The following is a 19,779-nucleotide window of genomic DNA, read 5'->3' as shown; positions in this document are numbered from 1 at the left end:
TGGATCCATTTCCATTATCCCCCAGGAGCTAGGAAAGGGCCGCTACCGACCACACCTTGTGGGGGCTGTTTTTGCAACTCACAGATCAAGAGGATGGGGATACTTGTCCTTCTCCTTGACCGGCAGCACGAAGTAGGGAACCACGTGCAGCGTCCCTGTCTTGTCGCGGTAATGCTCGCGGTGCCTCTGGGAAAGCTGCAATGCAAACAAACTACTCAGAACCCAGGCGTCCAGTGCAGGGCAGAGCTGCGTTAGCTGGCAAGGCAACCGAAGAGTTAAAATACCAAACGAGCAATGCACCCTCTGGTGCTGCATCCTTTCTTCCCTGCTTCCACAGGGCCCATAGGGGTTAGTTCTTTAGGGCAGGGACCTGTTTTCCTATAGACATGCAAAGCGTGACATGCTGTCAGCTGCTAGAGAAATAACAACAGCTGTGTTTCTAAAACACCCCTCCCGCAGGCAGCACATACAGGTAAGGGACGATCATAACACAAGCATCTGTGCTTGGCGCGGGACTTCGGCAGTTCAAGTTTTAATGATTCATGATGCGCCGTGATGGAGTCGTGGCTCTGTGCCCTCACTGTGGCTGAGAAGTGGGGGGGACAACCCTGTGCTTTGGGTGCAAATTCTAAAACGTGCGGCTTAGCCGAGTCCGATCAGGGAACTGCTGCTCTATTTAGCAAGGGGAACATCTCCCATGTGCAATTAGACAGGTGTGCAGGCCCGTGCATGCTCCCACAGTCACACACATGCTATTTATTAGTGGAACAAGACACTTCCTTTGCCCAGGGGTCCGTGCTCCCCTTCCCTGCCCCAGCTCCCCTTCCTGTCCAGTGGGGATTCAGGGAGACCAACAAGGTTTCGCTGTGCTGAGCAACGGGGTTACACGCCTGCTGAGTGCTGCTGAGTGCTGCGCCAGGTGGGTTACAGTCTCTTATCTTCCCCCTGTAGCAGCCACCTTTCTCTCAGGCAACAAAGCAAAGTGGATGACTCCTGAAACAGCTCCACAGGCAGCAGCACACGCAGAGAAGTCTGCGCTGTAACCACGGGAAGGGAGCCCTGCTCTTCATCTACTGCTTTCCAAGCTGACTGAAGTCATTTATAGACTCCCTCTGCACACCTGCCACATTGGCATGCAAACCCTTGGAGACGGGACGACCGGAGCCAGCTGGGTTTTCAGGTTATTGTCTGCCTCGGTTCTTTTATTCAAGAAGCTGCCCTCAGAGCCAGTATCAGGGCAGTGAAAAAGTTTGGCATGGCCCAGGGGGCTGGCTTTTGGTTGTGACTTAGGGCAGGCCTACACTGCCGGTAAAATTCGGCGGCCGTCGCCAGCAGTTGTGCAAGCTACACAGAGTAGCTTGCGTAACTCCCGTAGACTCTGTGACTTCCCTTTAGCGCGCCGTCTCCACAGCGCGGCGCCAACGGGAAACGTGTTCCTGTCGACGCAGCGCGATGCTTGTTTCGGAGGTGGTTTTTATAGATCAGCTTCCGGATCAACGGAGCGGCTCTTCGCTGCTGCTCAGTCGATCCAGAAAAACTGATCTGATGGTGGCGAATTTGCCTGATTGTGTATTTGTGTTGATTGCATCTCAGCTCAGTCCTGGGCAAGCACCCCGCCCTGGGGACGTGGGTGATACCAGCTGTCCAGACGCTGGCCTGACCACTTTGCATTGACTACTGTGTGGCGCGCAGGTGCTGTGTTTTGGATCAAGCCTGCTGGGCTGCTCTGGGCAGGGCATGGAACCGCATTAAACACCTTCTCACCTTGTAAAACTCCTTCAGCTCCTCGGAGCGGTTGAAATCCAAGTTGAACCGGGAATAGGAAGGGGCGTGCAGCCACCTGTCCCAGCCCCGCGCCCTGCACCCTAGCACGAGCCCAGGGTCGGGCGAGAAGAGGGTGGGGAACTGACCCCCTTTGCTGTATGGGCAGTGGCTGGTCTCCATGGCAGCACTACGGAAATCCTGGAAGTATTTCAGAGTGGTGTTCCCATAGGTGTCACCAAAGGAAAACACTGTGTTGGGGACATGCCCACGGTACCTGCAGAGGAGAGACAGACCCAGTGAGACACCACTTGGGGACAGGTCCCTTGTCTTTCCTTCTAAACATTCCTACATGCAGAGCTTGCAGAAGTGAGGGGCTGACGACTGGTTTAAATACATCAGCAAGGGGCTATGCAGCTCTCCCTCCCATACACCTCAGTGCCACCCTGCAACCTCCATGTCAAAATCCCACCTTGCTCCTATGTGAGCCACAACAGAAGGGAGGAGCTCTTCCCAGGCCCCAGGAGCCATCAGTTTACACCCTGAAGCCTTTTTTTTAGCCTGATCTTCCACGCATAACTGAAGATATTCTCAGCCATGAAACTAGCCAGTTGCGGAGACTGACGACCGGTGAGATGCACAGGATTGAAAGTCAGGAGCTCTGTGGCACTGATCTCTGCCAGGCCTCAGACTTGCTGTCTAAGCCTTGCCCAACATTTCCAAAACGCCCACTAATTCTGGGCGGGTCCAACTGGAGACTCCTAGGGCCTGGTTTCCAGAAGTGTTGACGTTACTGGGGCTCAGCATCTCTGAAACTCAGGCCCCTGGTTGGACACCTGGAATTAATGGGTACTTGCAATGCTGCACTTTAACCTTCAGTGTCTCAACTTCCCCACCTGCAAAATGGGGCTAAGACCAACTAGTGCTGAGGAGGGGGGGGGGGGTTACAGAGTGCTAAACAGTCCTCTGTAGAGATGAAGCACCCAAGAGAGGGTGCAGCTGACTCTTGTCAATTTAAAGATCACCCTGGGCAGATTATAAATCCCAGGATGGTTGTACATCCATTAAGGCAACAGAATCCCCGCGTGTCCACATGCCTCTGTGCTGACCTCTGCACGTCTGCGAACATGCAGCTTGTAAAATAAAAACTTTGGCAACCTGTGATATGTGATGTGAAAGGCATCCAGCAAAAATCAGACTAGAACAGAGTGGAGGGTGACTGCAGAGACATCGTTAACACAGCTTCGGCGTTTTCATTACCACATTTAATGTGTGAGTGTCCACATGAGGATGAATTGCTGTCGAATTGACACAGGCGATGTCTGTGGAAATGGGCCCTCCTGACCCCGGCCATGTGCAGTCCTTCATCTTCCTCATTAGTCGCTCTTCTTTGACTTCTACAAGACCTTCCTGCCTCCAATGAGCAAAGTGATTAAACAGAATCCCTGTCAACAGTTCACAGCGCTCGGGGCTGCATTCGTCCTTTCTTAGAACCGTTATGGATCAGATGCTTTCAGTGACGTGGGGGATAGAATCGGAATATGCTACAGGGCCAAGCGCTAATTGTCATAACAGTTTTCACACCTTCCTAGTACTGCTAAGGTGAGGATCCCAAAGCGCTTGATTAAGAGTCACAACAAAGGGGGAAGTGGTGGCATCCCCGCTGAAAGTGGGGCACAGAGCAGCTAACATGGCTTGGCCAAGATTACTCAGCAGACCAGCGGGCTTGCCCCTGTGGCAAAATCCACGGGGGGAAAGTGGGGCGGGGGGCTCTCTAGGTAGAAATCTCCAGTTTCCCCAATGTCATGTCATTGGAGAGGGGCTCGGTTTGCGCCCCCATGAGTGGGGGTCCCTGGGATCTGTGCAGCTCCCAGATCCACAAGAGGTTGTGCCCATCCCACGATCCTTGCTCCAGCCCCTGGTGTCCATATCCCCCAGATTGACCACAGTGCCCGCCCAGGTGGAACTAAGAGAAGAAGGTAATACAGGGTGTACGCAGGGCCCACGCACATTGCACTCCTATACCACAGGGCGTAAGGAAAAGGGAAGGGGCAATTAGCCCACGGGCTAGTCACCCAATGGGACATGGTACTTTATGCCGGGTGGAAGGAGGGGACAGGAATATCTGGCTGATGAACACCAGCTAATGGGGGCAGTGAAGCATCACTGCACAGCACATAATGCAACAAATCCACCTCCATGGTTGGTAGGGGCTGTCCCTCTGTGGTCAAAGCCCGGTGAGCAAGGTTCTGCCTAGGCTGCTGCCTCTGACAAGGGGAGACGAAGTGAAGCCAGGCCCTTGGTGTTAGGGCTAAGGAGAGCTGTCCCAGCCCCGGTGAGCACTGGCTGTTTCCATAGGACTCCGCTTGCTGGTTCAGTCTGAAACTGCTTCCCCCCCGCCGGGACTCCGGGGAGCAGCAGTCCAGCTCATCAGAGCTCCTCCCAAGGTGACTTTCCTCTTCGTTAGGCAAACTCGCAGGCCCTGCTTTCTAGCCAGCCAAGAGGCAAGCTGGAGGCGGCCCTGCGACAAGGTGCAGCTGTGGGACACAGAAAGGGGCGGCATTTCCCAGCTTGCTCATTAGCATGAGTTGCTACAGCCAAAGGGACTCCAGTCGGCCGCATCCCCAATTGCCTGCCCTCTGGCACCGCTGCGACTCTGAGAAGGCAGGTCACCGGCTCTTTGTGCTCATTATCGGGGAAGGAGATTTTTCGTCTTTGGATTATTTTTCCTCCTCCATTAAAATAAAGAATTCTTCAAGCTGTGCTTTCCCCTGGCTGGGTTGATGATGGAGATCTAACCTCTTGGATCACTGCCCCTAGGCCACCAGGTTACAAAGAGGTCATGAATACAAAAACCAACTTAGCCGCTTTGATGAAAAACATGTGGAGTTTTACAAATGGTCCAAGAGAAGGGGAGGAAAAACCAAAGTAGGTTTCAAAGAACTGCACAGGTGTTTCAAAGAGCATCAAAGCACCGCACAGATGTTTCAAAGAACCGCACAGATGTTTCAAAGAACTGCACAGATGTTTCAAAGAGCATCAAAGAATTGCACAGGTGTTTCAAAGAACATCAGAGAACTGCACAGGTGTTTCAAAGAACCGCACAGGTATTAGGGCACCATACAGGCTGCACAGTGGCATCCACATTTCCTGCAAGTCAGAAGCCCCCGGATAACCAGAGATCAGTTGAGGGAACCCTGGTGACATTCTCTCACGCTGGGACATGCTGATGTACTGCGATAACATTGGAGCAATTGCAGCTAAGAACCCAACAGCCGAGATGGTAATGACTATTTCTCTGTAACAGCCAGGGACAGCTGCTTTTGATGGCTAGCAAGGCAGCTTCCCACACAGCCGTCATTAGCCTGGTAGCACACTGCCTAGATACGGGGTGGATTGGCACTTTGTGAATGCCTGACACCCAGATCTCACCCAGTGAGCACAGGCATGCATCTGCCTCTGTCTCTCGGGCATCTTTTTCCGGATGCCGCAATCACTAAACGCAACACGCCGCACACACACCCCATCATCTTCCCGTAGCAAGCTGTCACCATCCTCCTCCAACACATGCAATCGCCCAGTGAGTCTGCCGTTCTCTATGCTCCCAACCTCAGGGTGCGTTTACACCGAAATCAGTGCTATGCCTGCAGCGCAGGCTGGCGTATCCCCATGAGCTTTCATCTCGCTGGCGGAGCTAAAAACAGCCGTGTAGACGTGGTGGCCTGAGCTTCAGCATGGGCTTTACGAGCCCGCTGAGGACCCTGGCATGCACTGGCACTGCTAGCGTGAGCTGAAGCCCATCCTGCCAGCAATCAGGGCCTGCAGCAGAGCCATTCTCCGTGCGGCCTAATGAGTGCAGCCGGCCTCTAACGGGCTGCCGGGCTGGTTGGAAGGCTCAGCAGACTGGCTCCGAAACCCTGCTGCAGCAGCTGTTCAATACCACTCAAAGCCCTCCCTCGTGGCTGTGACAGCGCCTGCTTGGCCCCAGCCCTGCGCCTGCCATGTCTCGCTCCAGGCGACCCGGCCCTGGCCCTTGGCTCAGATTCTTGACTTCAGTGCTAACTCTTCGCTCTGCTTCTGACTCTCGGATCTGATGCCTGCTCTCACCAGTGGGCCGACCACTCATGTCCTGGGCATTGACACATGGTCGCCCTGTCTTCACTGGTATTTTTAGCTGTGCTAGCTAACACAGGAATGCAGGCCCACGGTGCAGTTGTACCTCCCACTGCAGTGCAGGCATGCCTTTTGTGCCCTCCCTCATGCATCTCACATCCCAGCTGGCTGCTAAATCCCACGGCTTCTTCCTGGAGCCCTGGCTGGGGTGATTTACTCGGGGTTGGCCCTGCTTTGAGCAGGGGGTGGGACCAGATGCCCTCCTGGGGTCCCTTCCGACCCTCCTCTTCTAGGATTCTAAGACTCCTTCTATCAGAACCCGGTTCCATGCTTTGACAGCTCCCACTGCTCTCTCGTCTATCCAACCTGCCACGGCCAAACTCAGCTTCCTCTCTCAGAGTTCCCAGGGCACTACCTGCTCTCCAAAGTCCTCCCAGTTGGCTCTGCAATTGCAAGTGACTTGTCTTCCCTTCTCACGCTCAGCCCTACTCCTGTCGCATCTCTTGGCTGCCTGGCACTAATCAGATTCAGTACGCCGGCAGTTTCATACCCACTGTTGTGTGATCGTAGCTATGCAGCTCTGGTGGGGGGATGGAACCGATGGTCACTTAGCTAGACATGTACAAGCTTCATCACCGTGGTAAATATATAAGGCCAGATCCTCAGCTGGCATAAATTGACATAGCTCCATTTACTTCAGGTTCTGGCTCGTAAAATAAATCAGGTGGAATTCCTGGTAGCTCTGGCAACATTTGTAGTTGAAAATCTTACCAATAATAAGATCTTAAAGAATAGCTATGAAACTATAATATATTCTCCTCTTCTACTCTCCCGCACCCCCATCCCCCAAAGCCATTTATACCTTCCGTAAGCCTGCACATAATTTATACACGTTGACAGTGTTCTCACTTTGGCTCATTGTAATGATTGCGTGGAATCAGCTTTGCTGCAGAGCTAATACCCTTAGGCTTTCCGATTTCAGAGGGGAAAATTTACATTATATCAAAAGCAAAATTGGCAAACTCGTGATGGATTCACAGACTGTGTTTTATCCCTGGTTTAAATTCTGCCAGAGGCTGGATTGAACAGAACATTTGCTTTTCTCTTAGACCAGGCTAATTCATAGGAGGATACAGAGTGAATTTGGCTGCAAGTTAAGATTTTCTGCATATTGCCCCTAAAAAGCATTTCAGATGGTGAAAAATAATCCGGTTTTGAGACTGTAACAATGGGATTTTGCCAAATACAGCTGCTACTTAGAAAGCTAAAGACATATGCTTTATAAAAGATAGAAATATCTCAGAGAAGAAGAGAGAAATCTATCCAATAACTACATTAGGGTGAAAAAAAATGCAAAGGAACCCAAAGGGTTTAGAGAGGAAACCAGTTAAATTCAATGGGAGGTGGGTTCCTAATCCTATTGGTTCCTGTGAAAATCTCAGTTTGACAGTTTCTGTTGTGAGGGACTGATAGGGAGAGAATCAATGTATATAATTTACGGTACACGGGCTCCAGATGAGGGGTGAGAAAAAGATTGATTCTGCTTTAAGATAAACATTTCTGACTCAACATATCTAGATTGCCCTAGGATATTTTTTTCCTGTGTCTCAGCGCACTGCAATCCTGCGAGAAGCTAGCCTGAGACACGTGTCTCTTGAAGACAGTCTCCGGTGTTTCCAAGCTCTCCTCGGTGTCAGCCAGTCCTCATTCCACAGATGTACTATAACTGGCTGTATTGTATGCCTCATTTAAAATCATTGTGAGCTGCTTATTTGATGGGCAAAATGTTCCAAATTACCCTGGAGAGATGAAGCCAAGAAACAATACCTGTTCCAGCTAGCTACGCACTGGAGGGAGGGAGAAAACCAAAAGCCTACAACTAACTGTGTTTTTTTTAAAAATTACTTATTTTCCTATCAATCCAAATTCTTTACGCATGAAACAGCCTGGACTGGCATGGAAAATCGAGAGCACATGCTGGGTTTTCAGATAAGTGCATTCAGTTCTGGGAGCTTTCCTGTGCTCACGTTTGGAACGAGACGCAACATCACGGTCTTGCTCCTTCACAATCACTCAAGGTCCCGGGACACTTTTCATAAGAGCTGGAGCGCTAATCTCCAGGTCCTTGTTTAAAAACAGCGGTTGCCATCCAGATGCCGCTCGTCTTATTCACGTGGAGTACGGGACTAATCAGCATGAGCAAAGGTGTGAGAGCTGGGTCCATCGTTTCCTCTGTACTATGGAGACAGTCCATGTCCCATTGCCTTCTACTGCATGGAGGACAGGAGGTGGAGAATGGTAAACAAGAGTGATGCAGCCAGATGTGGGTGCAACACATGGGGCTTGTGTCGGGTTTTTCCCCCTTCCTCCCCAAAATACAGCTATCGCGAGTGTGATGGGGCATGCCAACCCCACGCCGGCTGAGAAAGGATTAGTGAACTGCCCTGCCCCACTACACCTGTGGCAGGTGCTAGGCAGGGAGGGAGAGCGCCCAGCTCAGCTGAACGGGAAGGAGGGCAGATCTCTAGCTCTCACTTTCTGAGAGAGAGGCCGATCCGGTTGGGATCAGGAGCTGCATACAAAACTGCTGCCTGCCAGAGCTTCTAGGAATGAAGGTAGGCCTGAGCTGGGGCCACTGTTCATTCATCCCCAGTGACTTACTTGCTGGCGCTGGGTAAGTGGGATGCAGGTGGTGCTCTGCCTGAGAGGGATGAGAGCTAAATACAAGACCTTTTGTTTCCTGACCTCCATCTACCTGCTAGCAGCCTGGACTGAACTGAGCCCCGCAATTCAGCAAGTGAGCCCGCCCTCCTGGTCTCTTAAGGCATGTCTGGTGCCCGTCTCCAAGGAATAGCTACTAAGAATGACATTCAGTCAATGGCCATGCAAAGAAACACTGTCCGGCCATGAAACGATTGCTCTGCAGAATCCAGAAGCTCTTAAAACTTTGCCAAATCACTACCCCATTTCACTGGTCTGCAGAAAGGCACATCTGTGACCCGCCCATTCTCCATGCCCAACTCCTGATCTCTTCCACCTTTAATATAAAAACTGGCTCCCAACTGGCACAAAGTCGCCTGAAATCAATAGGAGTTCTAGTCTAAGGGCTAGTCTACACGTAAAAACATACAGCAGCACAGCTGTATCAGCACAGCTGGGCCACTGTCAGAGCACGTGTGTAGCCATGTTATGTCAACGGGAGAGTGTCTCCCACCAACATAGCGCTGTCCATGTAAGCGCTTATGCCAGCAAAACATATGTCGCTCAGGGGTTGTTTTTTTCACACCTCTGAGCGACAAAAGTTTTTCCAGCATAACTGCTAGTGTAGACAAAGCCTAAGAAAAAGAACAGGGAAAGGAAGACGAACATGGGAAGAGAAATGGTAAGTGCTGGGGCTCTAGTCAGAAAGGGAACTATGGAGGAAGAAAGAGCAGAAAATTGGCTGAATTTCCTGGGACAAGAGTGTTTCAGGCCTAACTGCACATAAATGAGGCAAAAAGCAGGTGAACTACTTTGAAGACATGGCAGATACTGTAGCAAAGTGTGCCTGAAAAGTCTATCTTGCTCCATCACATCATGTATTAAGTATCATTATAAGGAAATATTGATGGGAAGGTGAGACAATCCTCTGCAGTTTTCTTCCAACAGACAGTAGAAAGGCACTTCCGACTCATGCAGTCACCTTAAGAAATTAACGATATGGTATTTTAATTTAATTAACAGAGATGAGGAATATTGATCTGTTCTGGACGTATCTCCTGAAGTTCTGTTACTGGCTAGTGTCACAGACAGGATCCTGGATTAGATGAAGCACTAGTCTGGTCAGTATGGCAACTCTTATGTTCTTATGAAAACAGGCTGATCCACTAAATGATCTACAAGGATAGTCTGAACCCTCAGACTTATTACAGAGACCAGATACCACAAAACTGGCCCTAGGAAGAAGTCCAAAGTTGCAGGGACTTTAAAGGACACAGATGAAACTCAGCAGGAATGAAAAGCTTTGGCTGGTTTATGGAAAGATGTAGTTGAGAATTTATAGGCACAAAAACCAGGAGGTGCAAAGCCATGGGTTCCACAGCAACCATCTCTTGGCCTCTTTGTGCACGTGCAGTGTTTTGCATTACTGTAAGTGCTGTTATCTAGGGGACTCTCACTTCCCTCTCCAAGCCTGAGCTGCCCCATCTGGGAAGTGGTGCTAATGATACTTGCCCACCTTTGTAAAGCAATGTGAATCCAACAACTGAATTATTTCTATTACTGTCGTGCCTAGAGACCAAACCGAAAATAGCCCATGGATGAAATGTGTTATATAAATGCAAAATGTTGTTAATTGTTGACTATACCTCTAATCTATACGTGCAGCGTGGCTAAACTATGCTTGTCAAGTCAACCACAACTGCAATATATTTCCTGACTTTGATACAATTCAAATTGCAGCCTTACTATTTTTGTGTCTTGACTTTCCTTGGATTGTTTAAGAACTATTTTTGTGACACCCACTAGCAAGGTGTGTGCCTCATTTCCCACTCCCACACTGATTGGTCCACTTAAAGGATAACAGCCTTCTATTGTTAGCTCAAGGATCAAAAGATCCAAGCACTGCTGATGACACAAGTGGGAGTCAGTGTGGTTCCACGTGATCGAATTACTGTTTGGGGGGGGGTGTTAATTAGGAAATTACATCTTAAACTATGTTAATATAACGTTAAGGTTGCAAAGTCAAGCACTTAGAAGTTAAGAAATGCCAGAATTAAGGCTGCCTGTGCAATTCTTGTGCATTATGATACAGTCTTTAATTTCATGATAACATAACATTGCTTCCACAGGACTCCTGCCTCACTGCACAGGATGGACCTGCTTTGAGGAGAATCAGGATTGTGTAGTGAAGGATGCTGTTGTCTGTAAACTCCTGCCTCATTTGTTGCAGAAGTTGGAAAATGTACAGTGAATGAGGCCAGCAACTGCAGGAAGAGAAAGGCTGGTCTCATGGTAAAGGAAGTTGAATGCCACTCTGGAGAATTGGATTCTATCCCTGCCTGTTCCTGTGTGATGGTGGGCAAGTCACTTCTTGTGTGTTCCTCATTTTCTGAGTGTGCAACTTGGGATCTGATCTGCAGAAGTGCTGAGCTCTCGCAGCTGCAGCCAAAGTTGATTTGGAGCTGTGCTTTGAACATAAAAAATTCTTTAAGTACTAAAACTGTTTAGCAAAAGTAGTTAGCATACACCTTGCATTTAGCTGTGATGCTCAGAGTACCTTTCCCAGGCTGAAGAAAGCTTGTCTCTCTCTCCAGCAGAAGTTGGTCCAATAAAAGATACTACCTTACCCACCTTGTCTCTCTAATATCCTGGGACCGATATGGCTGCACCTACACCGCATACATGAGGAAATCAATAATTTTGTCGTCAGTGCAAACTTTGGATGGTGCATGCTAAATAAGGCCTGGAGGCCACACATTCAACCTATAGGATAAAACGAAATAGTGAAGAGCTACCCAGTCACTGAATGAGGCATGGTCCAGTAGAAAAAATAGTATGCAATCATGTAATTAAATGCATATAATGCATATGCACAAGGGAATGAATAAAGGTTGCATAGGCAGCCTTCATTCTGGCATTTCCAAACTTTTTGAGTGCCTGAATTTGCAACCTTCATGTTCTTAACATGTTTTTTGGATGTAATTCGTGTAACAGAAATGGACACTCAGAAGAATTATTAGGTCATGTAGTCCCTCTAATCTGGATTTAAATGTCCCAGGCATTGGGGCTTTCACCATTTCCCTTGGGAAACGATTCTACAACCTAATAGAAGAGAACTTCCCTTCTTATAATTTCACCCCATTCCTCCTATGCCACCCTAAGCCATCACTCTCCCTCCTTGGTGTTTTACACTCTTCAAACACCTGCAGACCATCATGTCCCTTTTTAGCTGTCACTTAGCTGAGCTAACCACATGTAGCTCTTTGATCTTTCCTCACAGGCAGCTCCTTCTGACTCAACCTGCTACTTACGATGTAATCATGGCTCTGGGACCAGAGGGAATCTACTGGCCCAGTGTAGCTGAAAGAGGCTTGAGGGAGAGGGGAAATGCACCAGAATTCTTATTTCCTATTTCAAGAGGAGGCCTAATTATGATCACATTTCCCATTATTATACTAGGACAAAATCAGGATAAAACCTTACGTGGCTGTGGAACTCTTACAAGGTACATTGTCATTCAGGGCTTAATAGACGAAAGAAGGGAACTACTGTGAACTCCAGTCTGCTGCAGTCCATGAGCGGCTATTCCCAAATGTGGCTGGATGTACCAGGTACCTCCTTCTGCTCTGTTAATGCAGAGGTTCCCAAGGAAAATTGTTTCCAAGGTATGGACATAGGGCAGCAGTGACCAAAGGGTTAAATCTAGAGACGACAGCTGCCCTCCCTGCTTGTGTATAAAACTTGAGAGGCACTACACAGTTACACAAAGGGCCATGGAAAAGCACGTTGTGCCCAGCGATGACCTACTTAACACTAATTTTCCAAGCGCTGTAACTGATACATGTTTTGGTGTCTCACTATCCTATTGTTACTCTTCTGGAGTAACAGCACCTAGACAAGGGGGCCAGAAACCAAAATGGGAATGGTGAGACGCTAGAGGAATAGGGTTACTGCCTGCCCCTTTTCCCACCTCTGTGGGTACTGGAGTGGCATCCAGATGCCACATGAATTCTCTGCTAATGCCCAATTAAGTCTATCTGGCCAGACTGCTGTGTTATATCACAATCCAACTAGCCAATCCGAGGCAAAATCTGAATGGGGGGAAAGGAAGGGACTCAAGGCAGGTAGCTGCATGAAAGGAACAACTATCCTGCCTGCCTATTTCAGAGAGAGGCAGGGAGAGAGAACACCGGACCCCACGAGAGGGCTAGCGGAGAGTGAATACTGGATCAGCCAGAGATGAAGCAGCTCCCAAGTGCCAGAAGCCACCAGAGAAAGAACTTACAATACTTTGGTTGTAAGCGCTTCGGGGCAATAACTGAATCAAAGTACCTGTCCGTAAAGCACCTAGAAACACAGCTGTTGCTATACAAACAATAAATAAGGGAAGCTAGTAGTTCTGCTGTAGCTGAGATAGCAATCAGGGCTCCAAGTTAAGCCCATCTGTCTCTGGCTGTGCAAAAAAGGGCCCCTAGAAAACCCACTCAACGTAAAGCACAGGAACTTGGATTTTCCAGAGCCCAGATCACAGCCGGAACAGCGGACTGCATCATTTACGGCTCCCTCTGAAAACCAAGGAGCAAAATGATTTGCCTGAACTATAAGGCTCCTCTTGGAAGCGGTGTGTTCTATGTTGGGAGCATTGCAAACAGTACATTTGTAGCTTAACAGCAGCTAATGGGAAAACTGGAACTGGCGTACCCCATGTCAGTGTGGAGGAGTATCATATTTGCAGTCTAAAAACAGGGGACTGCATGACTAAGAGGACTGTTAATGAGATACAGATCCTGTCACCGCCTAGAAATCCAGGTAGGCTGAAAACAGTTACCATCTGCTGGCTGTTCGGTGGGGATGCAGTCCAGCTCCTGGCCACTTCTAAAAGTGTTACCTAGTGCATAAGCTCACTGCGCTCACATAGATCCTCCATTGCTGGGAGTGTTAAACAGCTGCCCCATTTCACTCCAGACATCTCCTCTGTGCTAAGTGCAATGATTTCTGATAACTTGTAAATCAGTTCTTCAAGCATTTTTGGGTCCTTGTGTATAAAAACAAGGAATTTATGCTCATGCATTATCGAATCAATATTTTACTTTAGGGTGACAACTAGATACGATGCTAAAGTCATCACTGCTGGTGAAGTCAGTGAATTTTCCACAATGTAAACACAACCCTGAGGCCAGGCAAACACAGTCATTTTATCCAAAGCTGCTGCACAGCTTTGCTCAGAGGCTTTTAATATTTTATCCACATGCTGACCCCAATTGGCTCTGGTTCACAAAACACCCTCCGTTCTATGGGTAGTAGGAAGTCTGGTTCAGCATCTGCAGGACATGGCAAGTCCAGTCCTGTTGGGGTGGAGATCTCAAGACTGAGTCTAATAGGATGGAAGCAGGGTCTGCCTGATGGAAACATGCAATCAATACCTCCAGGTGCCTCCTGCTTACAGGAAGTTCATTCTAGGTTGTTCTCACCATGTCCCTCAGCATCATTGCAGACATCTGTCTATGATATACAGACCTGCCAATGCCACAGTTTTCCTGTTAGACTGCAGGTTTTCTATCCCTTCTACAAGGAAGACCTGTCAGTCTACAGGGAACTCACCTCTGATTAGCTGCTTTCCCCATTTCCAGCCAACCAGAGTTGCTCGATGTGCTGAGCAGCTTTTTCCCTCCTCCACTGTGTGGAGCAGCTCCTCCACCCCCAAAGGGGCAGCTTTTGCCCTCTGCGTACCAGAGCTGCCCCCCTGCTAGAGCCGGGAAGTGAAGAAACCCCGCGTCTGCGCCAGCTGTGTGTGCATGCATCCCCATCCCCGGCTTCACCCTGCATTGAGAGAGGGCAGAGCAGCTGGGTAAACTGAGCAAAGCAACAGAGCAAGAAGTGGCAGCAGCAGAATCCAAAGAGGTGTGGTTGGGGGCACAACTGGTGTTAGAGCTGGGGGGCAGATGAATTCATGGGGAGTTCTGCTTGGAGGGGAGCAGGAGTTTAGTTCCTGAAGGGGCCTTTGTGTATCTTTACCTAGACTGGTGTAGCCGCACCAAAGCCATCCTTAGTGTAGCCAGCAAGGTCACTATTTTCACTGGTGGAGTTTATCCTGCGTTATTTCTCATTTGACAAAAATCACAACATTGCCTGTCTACGTGAAGAATTGCCCTGGGATAGCTACACTGATAGGTAGATTGGGAGCAAATCCCCAGCTTGGAAAAGAGACGACTAAGGGGGGATATGCTAGAGCTCTACAAAACCATGACTGGTGTGGAGAAAGTGAGCAAGGAAGTGTTATTTACCCCCCTTCACATAGCACAGAAAACAGGGGTCATCACCCAATGAAATGAAAAGGCAGCAGGTTTCAAACATAAGGAAGTGCTTCTTCACACAACACACGGTCAAGCTGTGGAACTTGTTGGCAGAGGATGTTGTGAAGGCCAAAAGTATAACTGGATTAAAAAAAGAACTAGCTAAGTTCATGGAAAATAGGTTCACCAATGGCTAGTTGCCAAGATAGTCAGGGATGCAACCCCATGCTCCGGGTGCCCCTAGCCTCTGCCTGCCAGATGCTGGGACTGGACAACAAGGCATGGATCACTCGATGATTGCCCTGTTTTGTTCATTCCCTCCGAAGCACCTGGCATCCGCTACTGTGCGAAGACAGGATACTGGGCTAGATGGACCACTGGCCTGCCCGTCTGCCTGTTCTATGTCCTTATGTCTAGACAGGGCCTGCTCAAATGTATGGAAATGTGCAGAGTTATGCAAACTGAAAATCTCCTTGTTTTGCCTGGAGAGGACGGCAGGTGTGATTGTTCCCCCAACAGCACCAGAAGGAGATAGCAGCTCTGAAAGGCTGCCTTAGCCCTGACTCTCATGGTAAGTGCCAGAGTAAACAGAGCTCCTGAGATCTGAGTGCCAGGAGAGACTAGAGAGGATTTTCTTGGGGGAAGAGGGGGAAGCCATTGCAATTTGTTTCCACTATTGATCCAGCAGAGTCCAGGGAGAGAGGGGGCCTGAACAGGCTAAATTTCCATCCTAACCCACGAGAATCTCTATTTGCCCTCCCCAAGTTTTAGTCCTGCATACCCAAAGTAAATGATGAGAGCACATTACAAGGGTCCCCTTTCCTGGACACGCCATTGGCGGGCAGAGGGGTATCTCCACCCCTTGAGTCCCTCCTGGCTTGAATCCCCACCCCATAAATTGCATTCACCCTCTCTGCACCCTTATAAACTTACCCTCCATGCACAGCCTTATCTTATGATCTCCACATGCACAACTCTGTTACGTACACATTGATTCCCCCCACCCCCCCCGCAATGCATAATTCAAACCCTCTCCATTCTCCCCATCCTATGGGGGTATTGGGTGGCCAGTGGGGAGAATGCATACATTGGCAAGGGGCATTTTCCCATACTCTGGGGCAGACAGAGGTTGTTTTCCCCCAAGATAAGTGTAGGGGAGTTGGGAAGAAAGTATGTGGGGTTCCCATGCCCTGGAGAGGGTGTGTAGGGGATGGACAGATGTGGGGTACCTCTAGGGAAGGGGTGTGGAGGTAATGGGGGAGTGTCTGCAGAGTGGGGGGAACATACAGAACAATGGACGGGGATACCCACTCCAGGAAAGTGGTGGTATCTGGGGTGATAGAAGTAGCATGTAGGGGTTAGAGACGGGAGGTACCCTCAAAATCAGGGTCCAGGGGTTAATGGGAGGACATGGGGGCTGTAGAGGGGGCTTTCCTGGGGTTAATATGGGGATTATGGGTGTTCCCGAGAGTTAATAGGGATGCAGGGGGCTGTGAGGGTTAGTGGGGTGTGTGTGCAGGGGACTGTGGGGTTCCCAGGGGTTAATGGGGGTGCAGCAGGCTATGGGGGTCCCTGTGGGTTGATGGGGTGGGAGGGTCAAATGCAGGGGGTGATAGGGAGGTTGGTGGGGGTGCAGGGAGCAATGGGGGGATTGAGGGGTGCTGGAGGGTTCTGGAGGAGGGTGCTGGGCTGGGGTTATGGGGAGTGCGTGGGGCGATGAGGGTCCCATGGAGGTTGATGGGGGCCCCAGGGGTTAATGAGAGTGAAGGAGGCTATGGGGGGGTCCCTGTGAGTCGATGGTGGTGCGGGGGGGTTATGGGGCATGCATGGGACGATGGGGGGCTGATGGAGGTCAGGGGAGGTGCATGGGGCGATGGGGGGTCCCAGGGGTCGGTGGGGTTGCAGGGGACAATGGGGGGGTCGCTGTGAGTCAATGGGGGTGTGGGGGGTTATGGGGCATGCATGGGGCGATGGGGGTGCTGCTGGAGGTCGGGGGAGGTGCATGGGGCGATGGGGAGTCCCAGGGGTCAGTGGGGGTGCAGGGGATAATGGGGGGTCGCTGTGAGTCGATGGGGGTGCGGGGGGTTATGGGGCGTGCATGGGGCGATGGGGGGCTGCCGGAGGTCGGGGTGGTGCCAGGCTGAGGCGGATCCCAGGGGATCTCGGGGGTCCCGGCCCCCCGTTACCCGGGCATGAGAGCCGGCGGCACGTAGGTGGCGTTGTTGTGGGACAGGAGGGTCCCGGCGCTGCGGGAGGCCATGGCGCGGTGCGGTTCGGCTCGGCTCGGTTCGGTTCGGCTCGGCCCGGCCCGGCCACTCGCTCGCTCCGGCGCAGCCGCCGAGTGAGGCCGCGGGGCGGGGCGGGGCGGGTCACAAACACCGTCACCGGGCAACGAGCGGCGGCGCGGGGGGGGCCGGCTGCTGGGCGGGGCCGCAAGGGGGCAGGGACCCCCCCAGCCACCCGCCTCCCCCCCAAGCCTTCGGTCCCCCTAACACCCTCCCCCCACCCATCAGCCCCCCCAGACCGAGCCATCACCCCCACATCTCTCCAGCCATGAGCCCCTCAACATTACCCCCCACGGCCCCAAAGAGCCATCAGCCCCCCAATAACAACAACAAGCCCCAGGACCCATCAGCCCCCACCTTCCCCCCCATAACGACCAGAGACCCCCCCACACACACACTCAAGAGCCCTGCCCCCTTCCCCCATGGCCCTCTCACACACACACACACACACACACACTGGGCCTCCCTCATTCATCACCACCATGGCCCCAATCCCCCAGAGCCATCGCCCCCCCCCCCACACACACAGCCCCCCTCACACACACACACACACACACACACACACACACACACACACACAGCCCATCCTCAGTCTAACCGCTTCTTTTACTCTGTTCTTCAGCCATGTCCCCTCAGGACAGGATGAAGAGAGATGTCTAGACATCACTAATGACAGCGTGCTAAAGCAGCTAGTCCTGGAAGCCAGGAGAGGAGAGGCAGTTCTTGATTTAGTCCTGTGTGGAGCACAGGATCTGCTCCAAGAAGAGAACAGAGTGAAACCACTTGGTAATAGTGACCATAACAGTGATCGCGGGAAGTGATTATTCCCCTCTGTTCGGCTCTGGCAAGGCCACGACTGGAGTACTGTGTCCAGTTTTGGGTCCCCCACTACAGAAAGGATGTGGATAAATTGGAGAGTGTCCAGCAGAGGACAACGAAAATGTGGCAGGAGCATATGATTTATGAGGCAAGGCTGAGGGAACTAGGCTTGTTTAGTCTGCAGAAGAGAAGAGTGAGGGGGGATTTGATAGCAGCCTTTAACTACCTGAAAGGGGGTTCCAGGGAGGATGGGGCTAGGCTGTTCTCAGTGGTGGCAGATGACAGAACTAGGAGCAATGGTCTCAAGTTGCAGGGGGGGGAGGTCTAGGTTGGATATTGGGAAAAACTTTCTCCCTAGGCAGGTGGTGAAGCACTGGATGGGTTAGCTAGGGAGGGGGGTGAAAACTCCATCCTTAGAGGTTTTTAAGGTGTGGCTTGACTAAGCCCTGGCTGGGATGGGTTAGTTGGGTTTGGTCCTCTTTTGGGCAGAGGGTTGGACGAGATGACCTCCTGAGGTCCCTTCCAACCCTATCTTTTATGATAACAATGAAATTTAACATCCCTGGGGGACGGACACCAAAGCAGCCCACCATAGTAGCATTTAACTACACAAAAATGAGGAAGTTACTTGAACAGAAATTAAAAGGACCAGTGCCAAAAGTGAAATCCCTGCAAGCTGCATGAAACTTTTTAAAGTCCCCATGATAGAGGCTCAATTTAAATGTATACTCCACATTAAAAAAATATAGAACGAGGACCCAAAAAGTGCCACCGTGGCTAAACAACAAAGTAAAAAAAGCAGTGAGAGGCAAAAAGGCACCCTTTAAAAAGTGGAAGTTAAATCCTGTTGAGGAAACCAGAATGGAGCATAAACTCTGGCAAGTGAAGTGTAAAAATATAATTAGGAAGGCCAAAAAAGAATTTGAAGAACAGCTAGCCAAAGACTCAAAAAATAACAGCAACATTTTTTTTAAATACATCACAAGCAGGAAGCCTGCTAAGCAAGCAGTGGGGCCACTGGATGATCAAGGTGCTAAAGCAGCACTCAAGGAAGATAAGGCAATTGCAGAGAAACTAAATGAATTCTTTGCATCGGTCTTCCTGACTGAGAATGTGAGGGAGATTCCCGAACCTGAGGCATTCTTTTTAGGTGACAAAGCTGAGGAACTGTCTCAGACTGAGGTGTCAATAAGAGGAGATTTTGGTAAATTGATCAATTAAACAGTAATAAGTCACCAGGACCAGATGGTATTGACCCACGAGTTCTGAAATTGCAGAACAACTAACTGTGGTATGTAACCGATCCATGGGCGCTGGGATATAAGGCCAGGGAAAGCTTAGCCTTCCCTGACAGCCAGGCGGGGCCCTGCCCATGCTCGGCTCCCTCCTGCTGTGTCGCATGATTGGCAGTGGTGGCAGTCTTAAGCGGGCAGGGGCTGGGGTTTAGGCAGCCACCCAACTGGGAGGGATAGGCCAGCCCGGGGCTGGAGTGGGTCGGCGCTGCACCTCTGGGGCAGGCTGGTCTGGCAGCCATGCCAGCAGTGGGGGCGGGTCAGCTACCGGCCAGCGTAGGGGCAGGGCAGGCTGGCGCTCAGCGCTGGGGTGAGCTGGCGTTGCGGCACAGCAAGGGCCAGTGGTGCTCTGGGGACTAGGGGCACTTGGGCCGGCAGTGCTCCGGGGAATGGGGTGGATCAGCCCACCACTGGCCAGCCACCGGCCAGTCTGGGGACGGGGCAGGCCTGCTCTGGGGTGGGGCGTGCGCTGGCGGTGCTCCGGGGACTGGGTGCGCGAGCAGACGGCACTCCGGG

At 50.9% G+C, this 19,779-nt stretch overlaps 1 protein-coding gene across 2 annotated transcripts in view; it reads right to left on the bottom strand.

Annotated features, from left to right (window-relative positions):
• Positions 1–17,170, bottom strand: part of CIMIP2C (ciliary microtubule inner protein 2C) — a 34,326-nt gene extending 17,156 nt beyond the window's left edge. For both annotated transcript variants that reach the window (XM_067558461.1, XM_067558462.1), the window contains exons 1-3: positions 17,054–17,170; positions 1,765–2,038; positions 83–195 (exon numbers count right to left, since the gene is read on the bottom strand). In XM_067558461.1, the coding sequence (XP_067414562.1) occupies positions 83–195; positions 1,765–2,038; positions 17,054–17,127 (461 nt within the window). In that variant the 5' untranslated portion in view covers positions 17,128–17,170. The remainder of the gene's footprint in view (positions 1–82; positions 196–1,764; positions 2,039–17,053) is intronic.
• Positions 17,171–19,779: the final 2,609 nt, after the last annotated feature.

This window comes from Emydura macquarii, unplaced genomic scaffold, assembly GCF_026122565.2.
Source record: "Emydura macquarii macquarii isolate MOO-44397 ecotype Brisbane River unplaced genomic scaffold, CSIRO-AGI_Emac_v2 contig_2076, whole genome shotgun sequence".
NCBI lineage: Eukaryota > Metazoa > Chordata > Testudines > Chelidae > Emydura > Emydura macquarii.
Note: the sequence above shows the minus strand (reverse complement) of the source record. Positions and strands in the feature narration are given on the sequence as shown.